This window comes from Anomaloglossus baeobatrachus, chromosome 12, assembly GCF_048569485.1.
Source record: "Anomaloglossus baeobatrachus isolate aAnoBae1 chromosome 12, aAnoBae1.hap1, whole genome shotgun sequence".
Classification (NCBI taxonomy): domain Eukaryota; kingdom Metazoa; phylum Chordata; class Amphibia; order Anura; family Aromobatidae; genus Anomaloglossus; species Anomaloglossus baeobatrachus.
The window spans coordinates 61,645,866-61,664,922 of record NC_134364.1 but is presented as its reverse complement, the minus strand read 5'-3'; the positions used below and the strand labels follow the sequence as shown (position 1 = coordinate 61,664,922).

Genomic DNA, 19,057 nt, shown 5'->3' with positions numbered 1-19,057 from the left:
TAATGTACTTTGTCCTCTAGATCTGCTCGATTTAAAGTCTTGGCATTTTTTAAAAAAAATTTTATTAAACGTCCTGTTGTGTGAATATCCAGCCATAATGACAGAGACTGAAGAAAGTAAACTTTTCTGTGCAGATTATCCCTTTAATCCCTACACCACCAGGTGTTTTTTTTTTTTTTTTTTTTCTTCATTTATTTTACCTTTTTTCTTAAAGCCACAGCTTAAGTTTCTATTTTTATTATTATTATTCCACATCGGAGCTTTTTTTTTTTTTTTTTTTTTTGCAGGATGACTTGTAGTTTTACCGCCATTAAATTTACCATATTGCACTGAAAAACAGTGGATAAAAAATCCGGTTGTGCTCATGGTTTTCGTTTTTATGGTATATTATTATGTTGTGCACTAATTCTATTGTTTTTTTCGGGGAGGAACTGTAGCAACTGAAAATAGTAATTTTGGGGGTTGTGATATTTTGTTTTTCTCCACTTTCGGTTGTAAACATTTTTAAATATTTGCTGGATGCAGCAACTCCACTATTTTTATCTATTTTGTTAACTAGGAAAAGGGGGTGATTTTAGGGTTTTTGTTTTTTTTCCCTCTTGAAACATTTTTCTTTTTATACATTAGCATTTTAGTTTTCCTTGAGGTGACTTGAACCCTCGAATATTTGAGCACTAAAAAGCCTAGCTAGAAGCAATGTGGACTTCTTTAGTAGCTTGTCGGCTCCCTGTCATTGTCTTGAGAGGGGGCGATGGAAGCTGGGGTCACAGGCACCCTATTATTTAAACACCACTGTCAGTGATTGACAGTGGCACCTCTACTTGCTGCTGTTACAGGCAGATGTCATCTGTGAAACGCAGCTGGCATCTACCTCGTATTAGTGGCCCCTAGGGGTGTAACAATCGCGATCGCAGGGATAGTTACCGGGGGTGCAGGGGCCCCACCGACTTCAGCACCCGATTTAGCTGGATGTGCGTCATGATTGGGACATATACCAGGATGGGGCTATATACAAGGATGTGGCCAGGATGGGGCTATATATCGGGATGGGGATATATACCAAGATGCGGCCATAAGGACATATACCTATATCAAACTTTGCACCCGAGCCCATCGGACTGTAGTTTCACCACTGGTGGCCCCTTTAGATGTCCATATACTCTACCTCAATAAATGGGAGTCTGTTTTTTTCTTATTTATGTTCCCGAGTCGCCATTTTCCTTCTCAGGATCCTTTTAGGGGATTTTCTAGTGTCTACAGCCAAGTAATAGTTACCCGCAGCTGCCATTTGAATTTTATGGATTTTGTGTTATCTTCCTACTTTTGTGTGTTACAGTCCAGCCTTCATTGCACAGTACTGTAGTAACGGTTGACTTATTCTCTTTTTTTTTTTTTCTATGTCTGTGACTGATTGCCGCTCCCTGTAGAAAAACTACGAGCATTACGATGGCTTCGTCATCCTTCACGGCACTGACACAATGGCTTACACTGCGTCTGCTTTATCCTTTATGTGCGAGAACCTGGGAAAAACCATCGTGCTGACCGGATCTCAGGTAAGTGTAACCCGCCGCTGTATTCGGCTGCCGGAGGATTGTTCTGCCGTCCTGAATGCACTCGGGCAGCAAATCCTCGACCTCCTGGGTAAAGGCGAGGGCTTTCCACCTCAGTCTTTTGCTTTTTGGGGAGCCGGAGGAATACCAATAAGGTTTTTGCTGAGCGAAAGCCAGAAACATACCACAAATGTCAGGTGTGCTCTCGGCCTACAGTATATGTCTGGAGCTTTTCCTGATGTATACGGAAATGTTGCCACAGGGCTCCATGGTGCATTAAATCATGGTTTAATATTTGCTTCCAGGTTCCGATCTATGAGATGCGAAACGATGGTCGTGACAACCTGTTGGGGGCGCTGATGATTGCCGGCCAGTTTGTCATTCCTGAGGTCAGTTTTTGTTTTGAATCCTTTACCTATTACTCACCCCATTACTAAGTAATTCTCACCGTCCGGCCGAGCCTCAGCTCTGTAATCTCATTTTCTAGAGACATGTGAATTTTCGCATCTAGACACAAGGGGGCAGTCTACAGCTACTGTCTGTACCCAAATCACACAGGAGTCATATTAAGGTTCGCACAGCTGTAGGGGGCGCCACGTTCACAGGTCATTTTCCCATGTAGGAAAACTCTCTCCCGGCTGCAGTTTACGAAAGCCCCAAGACTACCTGCTCTTTGTGTGCTCCCGGGTGCAATAATCAGTCTCCACTGCTGCTCCCTGAAATTTGTTATTGTATGCAGCGCTGCAGACTGTAATCTGTGAGTTTGGGGGCTGCAGAGGGTAATCTGTGAGTTTGGGGGCTGCAGACGGTAATCTGTGAGTTTGGGGGCTGCAGACGGTAATCTGTGAGTTTGGGGGCTGCAGACGGTAATCTGTGAGCTCTGGGGCTGCAGACGGTAATCTGTGAGCTCTGGGGCTGCAGACGGTAATCTGTGAGCTCTGGGGCTGCAGACGGTAATCTGTGAGCTCTGGGTATGCAGACGGTAATCTGTGAGCTCTGGGTCTGCAGACTGTAATCTGTGAGCTCTGGGTCTGCAGACTGTAATCTGTGAGCTCTGGGTGTGCAGACGGTAATCTGTGAGCTCTGGGTCTGCAGTAGGTAATCTATGAGCTCTGGGTCTGCAGACGGTAATCTGTGAGCTCTGGGTCTGCAGACTGTAATCTGTGAGCTCTGGGTCTGCAGACGGTAATCTGTGAGCTCTGGGTCTGCAGACGGTAATCTGTGAGCTCTGGGTCTGCAGACGGTAATCTGTGAGCTCTGGGTCTGCAGACGGTAATCTGTGAGCTCTGGGTCCGCAGACGGTAATCTGTGAGCTCTGGGTCCGCAGACGGTAATCTGTGAGCTCTGGGTCCGCAGACGGTAATCTGTGAGCTCTGGGTCCGCAGACGGTAATCTGTGAGCTCTGGGTCCGCAGACGGTAATCTGTGAGCTCTGGGTCCGCAGACTGTAATCTGTGAGCTCTGGGTCCGCAGACGGTAATCTGTGAGCTCTGGGTCCGCAGACGGTAATCTGTGAGCTCTGGGTCCGCAGACGGTAATCTGTGAGCTCGGGGGCTGCAGACGGTAATCTGTGAGCTCGGGGGCCGCAGACGGTAATCTGTGAGCTCGGGGGCTGCAGACTGTAATCTGTGAGCTCGGGGGCCGCAGACGGTAATCTGTGAGCTCGGGGGCCGCAGAGGGTAATCTGTGAGCTCGGGGGCCGCACACAGTAATCTGTGAGCTCGGGGGCTGCAGAGAATCACAGAGCAGTACCGGTGACTTAACAATGAACCAGGGAAGGGTAACGTTTGTTTGTTTGTTTGTTTTTTGTTTTTTTTTTTTTAAATTAACTGCAGCCGGGGGATGGAGATTTAAAAAAAAAAATAAAAAATCTAAATGATGGAAACCCCTTCCGTTTTGCAGCTTTCTTCGTGTTTCCCTTCCTCGCCATTTCATGGTCATAGTTTGCGGTCGGGGATCTCTTGTTTTGCAGAGGCAGCGAGCCGGGACACAGCCCGTCTTGTATCCAGTATGGACAATGCTCCGTGTCCCAGCAGCGCGTTGTGTAGATGGGTACAATATCCACTTTTTGGCTAAGAGCGGGACTAGCTATATACTGGTTACTGCCTCTGTATGGAAACAAGTGTCATTCACTGACCACCAAGATATCGGGAAAACCATGACACCCAAGATATATGTAGAGCTTAAATTTACAGACAGATGAAGCCCAAAAAGTTCTTTCTCCTCCATAGTAAAGAATATGGGCACTACTGCCCCCTATATGTAGCTTTCTGTAAGACCCTCTACACCTGCTGCATTTTTACAGGGAAAACGTTTCTTTCCAAGAGCAGTGTACAAAGCAATACCACGAGCCGACCACAACTTTACACTGAATCGGCGGTCTACAGATGGGGGTCTCTGATTTGGTGGAATCCTGCGGTTACACTCTCATTGATGTATATGGGAGCGTCCTATAAGGGGCACTGGGGTTTCAGCTTTCCTTCTGCCAGACGGGAGCTAATTTGCACACTCTTCTACCAGCATTGCCTTTAAGATTCCCTCCACCATTTACATCTCCACAAAGAGCCAAGGCCAACAGAGGGATCCTAAAAATCCTTGACTTGTGTCTTCCCGGCTCAGCGATGCCCTGGACCAAGTCCTTGGATTCACCTGTCTCCTCCGCAGCCGTCCTCGATGACCATTCACATTAGGAAGACTGACACTGGAAATATTCCCAGTAGCTGTGGATATAAGTGGTGTATTGTGCACTGTTTGGCGGCTGACGCTTAGTGCGTTGCTCGTAGGTTGTGCCCGTGTTCCCTGGTGATGTGTGTACAGTGTTTAAATGGATTAGAGTGATAATGGGCATTAAACGCTGTACACACAGAAGCAGAGAAATCCCCGCCGCCGTCGCTGCGCTCCTTATGTAAATGTCAGGCTCGCTCCGCCACGCATGGCCCGGGATAATTTTTCTAAATCGCTTGCATTGCCGATATTACTGAATAGCTGCGTGGAGCGGATGGGGTCGGCAGTGCTACATCGCAGCATACGGCAGGTGAATGAGGTCGCATTGTGATCTGCAGGGGGCCATGACAAGCCGGTCACAAAAAATCCAACTGGTTGTGACTTGTTGGGCTAATCATACAATACAGGTCGCAGTATGACCCCATTCACTTGCATTATACTGCGATGTAGCAGTGGCTGTCGGCCGTCTTTCGCTGCCATGAAGCCCTTGATTTTGTAAAACAAAGCTATGTCTATATGGCGATGTGCATCATACAATAACTGTCACATAGCGATATATCACCACTGTGACACGTCACATGTGACCAGGGCCAGATAATCAAACACACGTGGAAACTACTTGCATGCGACCGGCTTGCTGTAAACGTGAATGCAAAGCACTGGAGTCGCAATTTTTTTTTCTGCAACAGAGCAGCCAAAATAGTCACATCACATCAATGTGCACAAAGAATTGTTGTCTGTGGCCCTCAGCTCATGTTCACACTACGGGACTGGGATGGTGATAAAGAATATGCAGACGTGAAGTAGGAGAGACGTAAAGTGAAAAAATACAGCAAAATTCCTTCAGTGCGGCCCAGGTCTGGAGACAGTCTGTGTAGAAAGGAAATGACTGCAGCCTTAGGCTATGTGCGCACGTTGCGTAAAAACATGCAGTTACGCTGCGCTTTGTAGCGCAGCGTAACTGCATGCGTCCTGCGTCCCCTGCACAATCTATGGAGATTGTGCAGGGGCCGTGCGCACGTGGCGTCTAAGAGCGCAGCGCTTCGGCTACTGCCGAAGCGCTGCGCAAAAAGAAGTGACATGTCACTTCTTTCCTGCGCTTTGCCGGCAGCTCCTGCTCTGTCTATGGCAGGAGCTGCAGGCAGAGCGCATGGAATCGGCGCTCACTACGGACATTTCTGCAGCGATCTAAAGCGCACATGTGCTCTTCAGATCGCTGCAGAAATATCTGCAGGGCTAGTACGCAACGTGCGCACATAGCCTTAGTGACAGAGGTGTATTATATATACATGCAGAAGTAATATTCTACAAGTTACAGATTCTGTGCTTTACATAATTCCTCCTTCAGCCCCCCTTACACATTAGATAACTGTTAGCCATCAGCCAAACCATCGTTTGCCATTACACCAGACTTCTCCATACACAGGTCTGCTGGGCTTCACTGCCAGAGCTGCTGCCAGACTTATGTCATCCTTCTTATCCATGCTCTTCTGTTCGCCTCATGCTTCTTTAGATTGTCCTTATCCGCGCTCTTCTCTCCAGTCGTCGTCCTCCGCGCTCTTCTCTCCTGTCGTCGTCGTCCGCGCTCTTCTCTCCTGTCGTCGTCCTCCGCGCTCTTCTCTCCTGTCGTCGTCCTCCGCGCTTTTCTCTCCTGTCGTCGTCCTCCGCGCTCTTCTCTCCTGTCGTCGTCCTCCGCGCTCTTCTCTCCTGTCGTCGTCCTCCGCGCTCTTCTCTCCAGTCGTCGCCCTCCGCGCTCTTCTCTCCAGTCGTCGTCCTCCGCGCTCTTCTCTCCAGTCGTCGTCCTCCGCGCTCTTCTCTCCAGTCGTCGCCCTCCGCGCTCTTCTCTCCAGTCGTCGCCCTCCGCGCTCTTCTCTCCAGTCGTCGCCCTCCGCGCTCTTCTCTCCAGTCGTCGCCCTCCGCGCTCTTCTCTCCAGTCGTCGCCCTCCGCGCTCTTCTCTCCAGTCGTCGCCCTCCGCGCTCTTCTCTCCAGTCGTCGCCCTCCGCGCTCTTCTCTCCAGTCGTCGCCCTCCGCGCTCTTCTCTCCAGTCGTCGCCCTCCGCGCTCTTCTCTCCAGTCGTCGTCCTCCGCGCTCTTCTCTCCAGTCGTCGTCCTCCGCGCTCTTCTCTCCAGTCGTCGTCCTCCGCGCTCTTCTCTCCAGTCGTCGTCCTCCGCGCTCTTCTCTCCAGTCGTCGTCCTCCGCGCTCTTCTCTCCAGTCGTCGTCCTCCGCGCTCTTCTCTCCAGTCGTCGTCCTCCGCGCTCTTCTCTCCAGTCGTCGTCGTCCTCCGCGCTCTTCTCTCCAGTCGTCGTCGTCCTCCGCGCTCTTCTCTCCAGTCGTCGTCCTCCGCGCTCTTCTCTCCAGTCGTCGTCCTCCGCGCTCTTCTCTCCAGTCGTCGTCCTCCGCGCTCTTCTCTCCAGTCGTCGCCCTCCGCGCTCTTCTCTCCAGTCGTCGCCCTCCGCGCTCTTCTCTCCAGTCGTCGCCCTCCGCGCTCTTCTCTCCAGTCGTCGCCCTCCGCGCTCTTCTCTCCAGTCGTCGCCCTCCGCGCTCTTCTCTCCAGTCGTCGCCCTCCGCGCTCTTCTCTCCAGTCGGCGTCCTCCGCGCTCTTCTCTCTCCCGTGGGCGGCGTCCTCCGCGCTCTTCTCTCTCCCGTGGGCGGCGTCCTCCGCGCTCTTCTCTCTCTCGTGGGCGGCGTCCTCCTCCTCCTCCTCCTCTGCGCTCTTCTCTCTCCCGTGGGCGGCGTCCTCCTCCTCCTCCTCTGCGCTCTTCTCTCTCCCGTGGGCGTCCTCCTCCTCTGCGCTCTTCTCTCTCCCGTGGGCGTCCTCCTCCTCCTGCGCTCTTGCCTCTCAGCTTTAGAGGGTTTGAGTTATAGCGGTTTCCAACCAATAAATAGTCTAGCTAAATAATTGTTAATTAGTAAGATGGGTAAAGTACTAATTTATAGAGTACTAATTGCTCCGGTGAAGAGATGAAAATGCTGATTGGAGGACCCCCATACATTGCAGCGGGGCACCAGCATATCATGGCATGGGTTCCTGAGATGTAGGTACCACGCTGACACGGGCCCGGTGGAGCTGCTGCAGATCACACTGGAGGTCACATTTACGCAGGACAGGCCACAGTTGTTGATTTGAGATTTGGGGCTAATTGTAGAATGCAGCTGATGGCCTCAGCCATACGGGGTCCGGGATTGTGAATTGTGTTGGGATTGTTGGCGTATGTGGGGCCTCCTGGGATCCCTGTGAATTATCCGCTGTAATAATGGGGCATTACAGGGCAGGTCTGTCGTGTTGTAACACTTGCTCTGTTCTCTCCGCTCGCTTTCTCAGGTGTGTCTCTATTTTCATCACAAGCTCTACAGGGGAAACCGGGTGACTAAGGTGGATGCTGGAAGTTTCAATGCGTTCTCATCTCCCAACTTGCCTCCACTTGCCAACGCTGAAGTGGATATTACAAGTAAGCTTCCCGGCCATGTAATCCCTGAGAATCTGTGAGCGGAAGTGGAGTGAAGTCATGAAGGTCTTCAAGAACAAACAGGGCTGTATTTTTAATGGTGGAGTCTTATCTCTGTACCCTCTCTGTGCTCCAGAACCCCCACCATTTATGTTCCCTTGTGTTTTGGAGTAAGCGGGTGTCACCAAGACGTATTTATTTTTCCCTAGAAAATCTAGTTCGATATGGTTCTTGGACATTACGAAGCCCTGGCAGTACCTAAACCTTAGCTTCTCATGGCCAAGTGTGTGCCTCAGCTAGAATACTCGTATAAAAGCCTTAGAAACCCTATCTGGTGCTCTTCCACATAACAGTCTGCATACACTAGCAACAAGAGTGCCCCCCCCGACAGCCTCCAATATATCCCAGTTTGCCCAATCCTGAGGGTTCCAGACCATTTAGTAATAATACCGTAAAGTTCTTACTATATGATATTCACCATGGTGTCTCCTGGGCATTGGTGTAACTAGAGTCTGATGGGCCTAGGTGCAAAGTTTGAGCTTGGGCCCCCCCACACCCACATGTTGGTCAGATGTATGGACCGTTGTAGCGTTCTAAATCCATAAGAGTTGCACCCCCCCCCCCACTTCTTTGTGTAGTATTGACCCCTATACTGCACTAATATTCCCCATCCTGGACCACTTCGTGGTAAATATTTTCCCCATCCTGGTGTATGACCTAATCATGGCTATATCCTGGAATATATGGCCCCATCATGGTCTCATCCTAGTATATATGTCCCCATCATGACACATCCTTTTATGCATGGCTCTATCCTGGTATATGTGTCCCCATCATGACCACATCCTGGTGCATGACCCCATCATGGCTCTAGCCTGGTATATGTGTCTACATCATGGCCCATCCTGGTATATGTTCACATACTGGCCCCATCCTGGTATAGATGTCCCCATAATGACACCACTCTGGTATATATGTTCTTATCCTGGTATATACTGTATTTCTTTGTCGCTCCATTGGGAGACCCAGACAATTGGGTGTATAGGCTATGCCTCCGGAGGCCGCACAAAGTATTACACTCAAAAGTGTTAAGCCCCTCCCCTTCTGCCTATACACCCCCCGTGCTCCCACGGGCTCCTCAGTTTTTTGCTTTGTGCGAAGGAGGTCAGACACGCACGCACAGCTCCACAGATTGGTCAGCAGCAGCTGCTGACCATGTCGGATGGAAGAAAAGTGGGCCCATATAGAGCCCCCAGCATGCTCCCTTCTCACCCCACTCTTGTCGGTGGTGTTGTAAGGTTGAGGTATCCATTGCGGGTACGGAGGCTGGAGCCCACATGCTGTTTTCCTTCCCCATCCCCCTCAGGGCTCTGGGTGAAGTGGGATCCTATCGGTCTCCAGGCACTGAGACCGTGCTTCATCCACAACTCCTGTGGAGCCTGCTGGATAGGAGCCGGGTATCGTTCAGGGACATGGCCCTGCTACTTGGAGGTACTCTGTATCCCTGTGGGGACAGCGCACAGCAACACTCCAGCTTTGCTGGGTGTGCTAGTGCACCGGGGACCACGGCGCTGACCGGGTTAATATGTGCCATTACACACTCAGCGTTGCTGAGTGTGTTTATGTATAGGGACTGCCGCACTGACCGCCGCGGCCATGGAAACACTGCGGCGCGGCTGGGACTTGTAGTGCGCCGGGGACTTTCACGCCGGCCGCGCTTTTACGGCGGCCGCGTTTATTACTAGAGTCCCCGGCTTTTTGCGGCCTAGTTTCCTTTCCTCCCGCCCACAGCCCTGACAGGCAGGGGAAGGGCGGGACGCTGCACAGAACGAGCAGCACTGAGGGCTGGAGCATGCTTTGCATACTCCACCCCTCTCACTGTGCACAGTGCGGGCACCAATTCCCGCTCTTTCTGGGTCACGCCCACGGCTCCCTCCTCTCCTCAGGACGCCGGCAGCCATTCCGGTCAGCTCCTCGGACGCAGCAGAGGGGGACAAAGTCTGGGAGACCCAGGCAGAGACTCTGGTGGCCTCACAACCGCTTTAGGCGGGTGGTAAGCAGCACCTGTGGTGCTAGCCCCATTGTGCAGTAGTGTAACGAAGGGAATTTTGTTACTTACCGTAAATTCCTTTTCTTCTAGCTCTTATTGGGAGACCCAGACGATTGGGGTATAGCTACTGCCCTCTGGAGGCCACACAAAGCACTACATCAAAAGTGCAAGGCCCCTCCTCCTCTGGCTATACCCCCCCCGTGGTATCACGGGTTCTCCAGTTTTAGTGCCAAAGCAAGAAGGAGGAAGCCAATAACTGGTTTAAACAAATTAACTCCGAATAACATCGGAGAACTGAAAAACCGTTCAACATGAACAACATGTGTACCCGCAATCAACAAAAAAACATCCCGAAGGACAACAGGGCGGGTGCTGGGTCTCCCAATAAGAGCTAGAAGAAAAGGAATTTACGGTAAGTAACAAAATTCCCTTCTTCTTCAGCGCTCTATTGGGAGACCCAGACGATTGGGACGTCCAAAAGCTGTCCCTGGGTGGGTAAAGAAATACCTCATGTTAGAGCTGCAAAAACAGCCCTCCCCTACGGGGGTGTCACTGCCTCCTGCAGGACTCTTCCACCTAAGCTGGCATCCGCCGAAGCATAGGTATGCACCTGATAATGCTTGGTGCAAGTGTGCAGGCTGGACCAGGTGGCTGCCTGGCACACTTGTTGAGCCGAAGCCTGGTGTCGCAATGCCCAGGACGCACCCACGGCTCTGGTAGGATGGGCCTTCAGCCTTGATGGAACCGGAAGCTCAGCAGAACGGTAGGCTTCAAGAATTGGTTCTTTGATCCATCGAGCCAGGGTGACCTTAGAAGCCTGCGACCCTTTGGGCTTACCAGCGACAAGGACAAAGAGTGCATCCGAACGGCGCAAGGGCGCCGTGCGGGAAATGTAGATTCTGAGTGCTCTCACCAGATCTAACAAAAGTAAATCCTTCTCATACCGATGAACTGCATGAGGACAAAACGAAGGCAAAGAGATATCCTGATTAAGATGAAAAAAGGATACCACCTTCGGGAGAAACTCCTGAATGGGGCGCAGCACTACCTTGTCCTGGTGGAAGACCAGGAAAGGAGCCTTGGATGACAGCGCTGCCAGCTCAGACACTCTCCGAAGAGATGTGATCGCTACCAGAAAAGCCACTTTCTGTGATAGTCTAGAAAGTGAAACCTCCCTCAGAAGCTCGAAGGGCGGCTTCTGGAGGACAACTAGTACCCTGTTCAGATCCCATGGATCTAACGGCCGCTTGTACGGGGGTACGATATGGCAAACCCCCTGTAGGAACGTGCGCACCTTAGGAAGGCGCGCCAAACGCCTCTGAAAAAAGACGGATAGCACCGAGACCTGACCTTTAAGGGGGCCGAGCGACAAACCTTTTTTCTAACCCAGATTGCAGGAAAGATAGAAAGGTAGGCAATGCAAATGGCCAGGGAGACACTCCCTGAGCAGAGCACCAGGATAAGAATATCCTCCACGTTCTGTGGTAGATCTTAGCAGACGTGGGCTTCCTAGCCTGTCTCATGGTGGCAACGACCCCTTGGGATAATCCTGAAGACGCTAGGATCCAGGACTCAATGGCCACACAGTCAGGTTCAGGGCCGCAGAATTCCGATGGAAAAACGGCCCTTGGAACAGTAAGTCTGGTCGGTCTGGTAGTGCCCACGGTTGGCCGACCGTGATATGCCACAGATCCGGATACCACGCCCTCCTCGGCCAGTCTGGGGCGACGAGTATGACGCGGCTGCAATCGGATCTGATCTTGCGTAGCACTCTGGGCAAGAGTGCCAGAGGTGGAAACACATAAGGGAGCCGGAACTGCGACCAATCTTGCACTAAGGCGTCTGCCGCCAGAGCTCTTTGATCGCGAGACCGTGCCATGAAGGTTGGGACCTTGTTGTTGTGCCGGGACGCCATTAGGTCGACGTCCGGCCTTCTCCATCGGCGACAGATTTCCTGAAACACGTCCGGGTGAAGGGACCATTCCCCTGCGTCCATGCCCTGGCCACTGAGGAAGTCTGCTTCCCAATTTTCTACGCCGGGGATGTGAACTGCGGATATGGTGGAGGCCGTGGCGTCCACCCACATCAGAATCCGCCGGACTTCCTGGAAGGCTTGCCGACTGCGTGTCCCCCCTTGGTGGTTGACGTATGCCACCGCTGTGGAGTTGTCCGACTGAATTCGGATCTGCCTTCCTTCCAGCCACTGCTGGAAGGCTATAAGGGCAAGATACACTGCTCTGATTTCCAGAACATTGATCTGAAGGGTGGACTCCTGCTGAGTCCACGTACCCTGAGCCCTGTGGTGGAGAAAAAACTGCTCCCCACCCTAACAGACTCGCATCTGTCGTGACCACCGCCCAAGACGGTGGTAGGAAGGATCTTCCCTGTGATAATGAGGTGGGAAGAAGCCACCATTACAGAGAGTCCTTGGCCGTCTGTGAAAGGGATACTTTCCTGTTCAGGGATGTTGACTTCCCGTCCCATTGGCGGAGAATGTCCCATTGAAGTGGACGCAGATGAAACTGCGTAAACGGAACCGCCTCCATTGCTCATCTTCCCGAGGAAGTGCATGAGGCGTCTTAAGGAGTGCGACTGACCTTGAAGGAGAGTCTGCACCCCAGTCTGTAGTGACCGCTGCTTGTCCAGCGGAAGCTTCACTAGCGCTGAGAGGGTATGAAAATCCTGCCAAGATACGTTAGTGATTGGGTCGGTGACAGGTTTGGCTTTGAGAAGTTGATGAGCCACCCAAACGTCGGGAGAGTCTCCAGCGCAACATTCAGGCTGAGTTGGCATGCCTCTTGAGAGGGTGCCTTGCCAAGAAGATCATCCAAGTAAGGGATCACAGAGTGTCCCTGTGAGTGCAAGACTGCTACCCCTGCCGCCATGACCTTGGTGAACACCCGTGGGGCTGTCGCCAGACCGAATGGCAGAGCTACGCACTGAAGATGGTCGTCACCTATCACGAAACGTAGAAAAACATTGGTGCTCTGTAGCAATCGGCACGTGGAGATAAGCATCTTTGATGTCTATTGATGCTAGGAAATTTCCTTGAGACATTGAGGCAATGGCGGAGCGGAGGGTTTCATCCGGAACCGCCTGGCCTCCACGTGCTTGTTGAGCAGTTTTAGGTCCAGAACGGAACGGAAAGAGCCATCCTTTTTTGGCACCACAACCAGATTGGAGAAAAAACCGTGTCTTGTTCCTGAAGAGGAACAGGGATTACCACTCCTTCTGCCTGCAGAAGGGCATCGGCTCGGTGGGGAGGTGGGGACGGTCTGAAGAATCGAGTCGGAGGACGAGAACCGAACTCTGTCCTGTGCACGTGGGCACAATGTCCCTCACCCACCGGTCTGTGACCTGTGGCAGCTAAATGTCGCCAAAGGCGAGCGAGTCTGCCATCAACCGTGGATGCGGAGAGATGAGAGAGCTGAGAGTCATGAGGAGACCGCCTTGGTAGCGGTTCCTCCGGCTGCCTTCCTTGGGCGTGATTGAGCCCGGCCGGAAGCTGAGCCCCTCTGAGGCTTTTCAGCCCTTTTGGACGAGGACAAGTGGGACCTGCCCGAGCTTGGGAAGGACCGAAACCTCGACTGTCCTTCCAGGACAGCATCAATAGGGTAAGTCGCAATGCAGACATTGCGAGGTTACGGACGCCCCTGCGGCATAGATGTACATATGCTCAAGACCAGCTGCGTCAAGAACAGCTGAAAGCTTAGGGTGCCCCTACGGCTGTGAATGCCGGAGCAACCGACACGCCGATAGCCTCATAGACAGATTTCAATCAGAGTCCATCTGTCAGTCAATGGCATCTTTAAGTGAAGTCCCATCTCCACTGCAACTATGGCTTTAGCCGCAAGCCTGGAGATTGGAGAATCCACCCTTGGACCCTGGGTCCAGCGCTTGACCACGTCAGGGGGAAGGGGATAACGTGTATCCTTAATACGTTTGGAGAAAACGCTTATCTGGTAAGCGTGGTGTTCCTGGACTGCTTCTCTGAATTCAGCGTGGCCAGAAAAATACTCAATATACGTTTGAGCTACTGGAATGGGACTTCTCCTGCTGTGAAGCTGACTCCTCCGCTGGGGGAGCTGAGGGAGAAAGATCCAACATTCCATTGATGGACGCTATAGGATCATTCCTTATGGCGTCACCATCCGGTGTATCCGGATTGAGAGCGGTGTCAGGATCAAAGTCCTGATGAGCTACGTCTGCCTCACCATACAGAGAGTCCTCCTGGGACCCCCCCGGAGCACCGATTTTATTCCAAATGAGGGTGGCCAGGGAGCAATGAACCAGATTGCGCATGGCCTGTCTGATGACAATATATCAGCCAAAACTGCAACTCTGTCCCTGTCCTTGGACAGGGTTGACAGGTTGTTTCCTTTGGCCACATCTAGGAGAGACCCCGGCTGACCAAGTGCTACAGGAGAGCATTGCAGACAATGGGGGTCAGTGCCGTGGAACAGTATCACATGCAGTAAAAACAGCATTGAAAGCCTGTGTTGCTTATATGCCGCTGCCGCTAGCCATCTAGGATTATAGCGCCAAGAATGGCGACCGTACAGTGCAATGTATAGCATACCAGCACAAGTACAAATGACCACTGCAGCACATGCAATACAAGCAGCGTAGAAGCCTGTGCCGTGGCACCCCAGCTCTACTGCTGCTGTAGACTAGTCATCTAGGGGAATATGGCCCAGAAGAGTGACCATACAGTGCAATGTATAGCATACAAGCACCAGTACAAATGCACACTGCAGCCCATGCAAAACAAGCAGCATAGAAAAAAACCTGTGCCCCAGCACCCTTGGTTTTCTGCTGCTATAGTCTAGCCCTTCCAGGAGAATATAGCTAAGACTAGCGACTGTACAGTGGAATGTACAACACAAAAACACAAATGAGCATCTCAGTCTGCGATACAAGTAGCCTAGAAAAGCCTGTGCCTTAGCACACCTGCTTTCCTGCTGCTAATGTGTCGCTCCCCAAGCGGGCATATAGCGACCTGTGCAGTTAAAAACAACACATGTACACACTGCATTTATCTGTGTTCAGCACTATGTGTGCCGCTTACCGCCCGCCTATCAGCGGGTGTATGATCGCCACCGTCCTGCCTGGTTGCTGAAAATCCGAGCTCGGACTTCAGTAATGGCTGCCGGCTTCTTCCCCAGCTCATGTGAGGAGGGGCGGGCCGTGGGCGTGCCCCCAAGGCAGAGCGGGAATCCGGCGCCCGACAGTGTGCAGTGAGAGGGCTGGAGCATGTAAAAAGGCTCCAGCCCTCGGCGCTGCTGATTGCTCAGCGCCTGTCCCCTTCCCTGAGTGACAGGGAGGGGGCGGGAACGAAGCGGCCCTAGGCCGCAGAAGCCGGGGACTGTATTTATAAGCGCCGCCGCCGTAAAAGCGCGGTCGGCGCCCAGTCCCCGGCGAACTACAAGTCCCAGCCGCGCCGCCGCTCCCGGAGCGTCCGGCGCGGTAGTTCCCAAAACACAAAGTCACTCAGCAAAGCTGCAGTGACTGTAACCCATTACTGTCCCCGGCGCACTAGCACACCCAGCAAGCCTGGAGTGTGCTGTGCCTGTGTATACGGGGACACAGAGTACCTGTAATGGTGCAGGGCCATGTCCCTGAACGGTACTCCAGCTCCGTATCCAACAGGTTCAAATGGGTCTGTGGATGGAGCCCGGCGTCAGAGCTTTGAGGCCGGCAGGATCCCACTTCCACAGAGCCTCTCAGGGGGATGTGGAAGGAAAGCAGCATGTCAGGCTCCAGCCCTGTACCAGCAATAGGTACCTCAACCTTACAACACCATCCAGGGGTGAGAAGGGAGCATGCTGGGGACACTATATGTGTCCTCTTTTCTTCCATCCGACATAGTCAGCAGCTACTGCTGACTAAAATCTGTGGAGCTATGCGTGGATGTCTGACCTCCTTCGCACACAAAGCTAAAACTGGAGAACCCGTGATACCACGGGGGGGGTATAGCCAGAGGAGGAGGGGCCTTGCACTTTTGATGTAGTGCTTTGTGTGGCCTCCAGAGGGCAGTAGCTATACCCCAATCGTCTGGGTCTCCCAATAGAGCGCTGAAGAAATTATATGTTTATGGTATATATGTTTTACACTGTATGGTGCACAGTTGATTTCTGGCTATATACCCTATTGTGTTACTCAGGGAAGATAATAGCATGGCACCCACGAAAGGCAGGGGTGCCAAAACACAGGCTTATTATGTTGCCTGCGCCGCATGTACGACCCCGCTACCGGCAGGTTCCACTGACCCTCATTGTGTGCACTGTTCGGCCCCTGTGGCACTTACTCAGCCGGAGCCTCTGCTAAGAGGGGCCCAGGGGGAGCCACCTGCTAACACTGTTCAGGTGACGGGGACGGAGTTTGCAAAACTCTCTGAGACTATGGCTAAGATACTAGAAGCCTTGCAGTCCAGGCCGGTATCTCAGCACAGGGACTCTGTTGAATCTTTGTTCCCTGGCCCACCTCAGCTGGACCAACAATGTCCTCCCGGGGTATCTCACGGATCCCAGGCTGAGGGTTCTGACACAGACCCCAGCCCCAGACCGACTAAGCGAGCTCGCTTAGATTTTCCCTCGACATCATCATATTGTGCAGGGTCTCAGAGGGGGGAATCTCTGGTTGATGATGCGGAGACAGCTGATCAGGATTCTGATCCTGAGGCCGCTCTCAATCTTGATACTCCGGACGGGGACGCCATAGTGAACGACCTTATTGCGTCCATCAATCGTATGTTGGATATTTCTCCCTCAGCTCCTCCGGTGGAGGAGTCAGCTTCTCAGCAGGAGAAATTCCGTTTCAGGTTTCCCAAGCGTACACCGAGTATGTTTCTGGACCACTCTGATTTCAGAGAGGCAGTCCAGAATCACCATGCTTGTCCAGATAAGCGTTTTTCTAAGCGCCTTAAGGATACACGTTATCCTTTTCCCCCTGACGTGGTCAAAAGTTGGGCTCAGTGTCCCAAAGTGGATCCTCCAATCTCCAGACTGGCAGCTAGATCCATACTTGCAGTGGAAGATGGGGCTTCACTCAAAGATGCCACTGACAGGCAGATGGAGCTCTGGTTGAAATCCATCTATGAAGCTATCGGCGCTTCTTTTGCCCCAGCGTTCGCAGCCGTATGGGCGCTACAAGCTATCTCAGCAGGTCAAGCGCAAATTGACGCAGCCACACGCACGTCCGCGCCACAGGTGGCGTCCATAACCACTCAGACGTCGGCATTTGCGTCTTACGCTATTAATGCTGTCCTGGACTCTGCGAGCCGTACGGCGGTTGCAGCCGCCAATTCGGTGGTACTCCGCAGGGCCTTGTGGCTACGGGAATGGAAGGCAGATTCTGTTTCCAAAAAGCGCTTAACCAGTTTGCCAATTTCTGGCGACCGATTGTTTGGCGAGCGTTTGGATGAAATCATCAAACAATCCAAGGGAAAGGATACATCCTTACCCCAGCCCAAACCGAACATACCCCAACAGAGGAAGGGGCAGTCGAGGTTTCGGTCCTTTCGGGGCGCGGGCAGGTCCCAATTCTCCTCGTCCAAAAGGCCTCAGAAAGATCAAAGGAACTCTGACGCATGGCGGTCTAAGTCACGTCCTAAAAAGGCCACCGGAGGTGCCGCTACCAAAGCGGCTTCCTCATGACTTTCGGCCTCCTCACTCCGCATCTTCGGTCGGTGGCAGGCTCTCCCGCTTTTGCGACGCCTGGCTGCCACGGGTAAAAGACCGTTGGGTGAGAGACATTCTGTCTCACGGTTACAAGATAGAGTTCACCTCTCGTCCCCCGACTCGATTCTTCAGGTCATCCCCGCCTCCCGAGCGAGCCGAGGCTCTTCTGCAGGCGCTGGGCACTCTGAAGGCAGAAGGAGTGGTGGTCCCTGTTCCTCTTCAGCAACAGGGCCACGGTTTTTACTCCAACTTGTTTGTGGTCCCAAAGAAGGACGGGTCTTTCCGTCCTGTCCTGGACCTGAAATTTCTCAACAAACACGTAAAGACCAGACGGTTCCGGATGGAATCCCTCCGCTCCGTCATCGCCTCAATGTCCCAAGGAGATTTCCTTGCATCGATCGATATCAAAGATGCTTATCTCCACGTACCGATTGCTCCAGAGCACCAGCGCTTCTTGCGCTTCGCCATAGAAAACGAACACCTGCAGTTCGTGGCACTGCCGTTCGGCCTGGCAACAGCCCCACGGGTTTTCACCAAGGTTATGGCTACTGTAGTAGCGGTCCTCCACTCTCAGGGTCACTCGGTGATCCCTTACTTGGACGATCTCCTGATCAAGGCACCCTCTCAAGAGGCATGCCAACACAGCCTCGACGCTACCCTGGAGACTCTCCAGAGTTTCGGGTGGATCATCAATTTTCCAAAGTCAAATCTGACACCGGCCCAATCGCTCACATACCTTGGCATGGAGTTTCATACCCTCTCAGCGATAGTGAAGCTTCCGCTGATCAAGCAGCGGTCACTACAGACAGGGGTACAATCTCTCCTTCAAGGCCAGTCACACCCCTTGAGGCGCCTCATGCACTTCCTGGGGAAGATGGTGGCAGCAATGGAGGCAGTTCCTTTCGCGCAGTTTCACCTGCGTCCTCTTCAATGGGACATACGCAAATGGGACAGGAAGCCGACGTCCCTCGACAGGAACGTCTCCCTCTCTCAGGCGACCAAAGCTTCCCTTCGGTGGTGGCTTCTTCCCACTTCATTATCGAAGGGGAAATCCTTCCTACCCCCATCCTGGGAGGTGGTCACGACGGACGCGAGTCTGTCAGGGTGGGGAGCGGTTTTTCTCCACCACAGGGCTCAGGGTACGTGGACCCAGCAAGAGTCCTCGCTTCAGATCAATGTTCTGGAAATATGGGCAGTGTATCTTGCCCTGAAAGCGTTCCAGCAGTGGCTGGAAGGCAAGCAGATCAGACTTCAGTCGGACAATTCCACAGCGGTGGCATACATCAACCACCAAGGCGGCACACGCAGTCGGCAAGCCTTCCAGGAAGTTCGGCGGATTTTGATGTGGGTGGAAGCCACGGCCTCCACCATCTCTGCAGTTCACATTCCAGGCGTGGAAAACTGGGAAGCAGATTATCTCAGTCGCCAGGGCATGGACGCAGGGGAATGGTCCCTTCACCCGGACGTGTTTCAGGAGATCTGTTGCCGCTGGGTGGTGCCGGACGTTGACCTCATGACGTCCCGGCACAACAACAAGGTACCGACGTTCATGGCACGGTCTCAAGATCCCAGAGCTCTGGCGGCAGACGCCTTAGTTCAGGATTGGT

At 52.7% G+C, this 19,057-nt stretch overlaps 1 protein-coding gene across 1 annotated transcript in view; it reads left to right on the top strand.

Annotated features, from left to right (window-relative positions):
• ASPG (asparaginase) overlaps window positions 1-19,057 on the top strand; it is an 86,250-nt gene that overhangs the window by 31,304 nt on the left and 35,889 nt on the right. Inside the window, exons 4-6 of the mRNA XM_075329918.1 lie at window positions 1,428-1,553; window positions 1,856-1,939; window positions 7,598-7,724. Of these exons, the coding sequence (XP_075186033.1) occupies window positions 1,428-1,553; window positions 1,856-1,939; window positions 7,598-7,724 (337 nt within the window). The remainder of the gene's footprint in view (window positions 1-1,427; window positions 1,554-1,855; window positions 1,940-7,597; window positions 7,725-19,057) is intronic.